General features: G+C 45.5%; 1 protein-coding gene across 1 annotated transcript; it reads left to right on the forward strand.

Annotated features, from left to right (window-relative positions):
* Positions 1 to 52: 52 nt before the first annotated feature.
* MELLADRAFT_85874 (uncharacterized protein) lies at positions 53 to 814 on the forward strand (the record flags this gene model as incomplete). The annotated part of the gene is made up of 4 exons (XM_007419353.1): positions 53 to 262; positions 357 to 425; positions 525 to 671; positions 737 to 814. 4 exons carry the CDS (start codon positions 53 to 55, stop codon positions 812 to 814), a joined length of 504 nt encoding a protein of 167 aa, XP_007419415.1.
* Between the last annotated feature and the right edge of the window lie 58 nt (positions 815 to 872).

An 872-nucleotide genomic window follows, 5' to 3' on the forward strand; every position in this document is an offset into this window, starting at 1 on the left:
AAAGGAGTTTTTGGTGCTCTCCGAAACCTCCAACAAGACACTTTGAAGACCAATGAAGACATCGCCACTCTTGTCTAACAAGGTGGATGAAGAGCTCAACGCGGTGGCTGAAAAATTTGATGCTAATCTGTTGACTTTGTCCAACAAAATCGACCAAGTCATTGAGACTCTGGAAGGCCTCCCTCAAGCTGGTGCCGCGGCAGCGGCACCTGTGGCTCCACCGGCTCCCGTCCAACCCTGGAACTTCACACCAGCGCTGAAAGTTCGTTCTAATCGACAATTTCTTACCTTCTTGATTGTTTAATTATTTATCTTTTTCTCTTTTTGACCCATATCAACAAATCCTCCGTCATTAGGACAGGGTGTATGCTTTTGCATACGGTTTGGTGGCGCAGCCAAACATCTCATTATATAACACCATCAAGGTAAGATATCATTCAAAGTTTTATTTTTATCCTATTCGGTCTTTCTATCTTAACTTCCGTGCTGTATTGCTTCTTTTCTGGCCATTGTTTTGTTTGTAGCAACGCATCAGGAAGATCCCCGGCGATTGGGCTACTGAGCAACTCCCTCCGGTGGTCAATGGAGTGCAGAGCGTTGCCGGCACTCAAAAGTACACCACTTTGGTCAAAACCGCGGGCAAACACGCTCGAGAACGTCTCCATATATTAGTCAGTCATCTTTCCTTATGTCGCATTTCTGGGTCATACACATTACTGATCAATACTTGAACCAGGTTTTACACACTATCAAGAACAATCCTGAGGCAACGGTCCCCTGCCTCAAACGCCTCCTACATCGTGTAAGTAAATGACGCTGGTTATTTTGGGATGAGACGCTGAAACTCTCTTGGGTACCTCTGTTCTCTGTCT

This window comes from Melampsora larici-populina (assembly GCF_000204055.1).
Source record: "Melampsora larici-populina 98AG31 unplaced genomic scaffold MELLAscaffold_166, whole genome shotgun sequence".
NCBI lineage: Eukaryota > Fungi > Basidiomycota > Pucciniomycetes > Pucciniales > Melampsoraceae > Melampsora > Melampsora laricis-populina.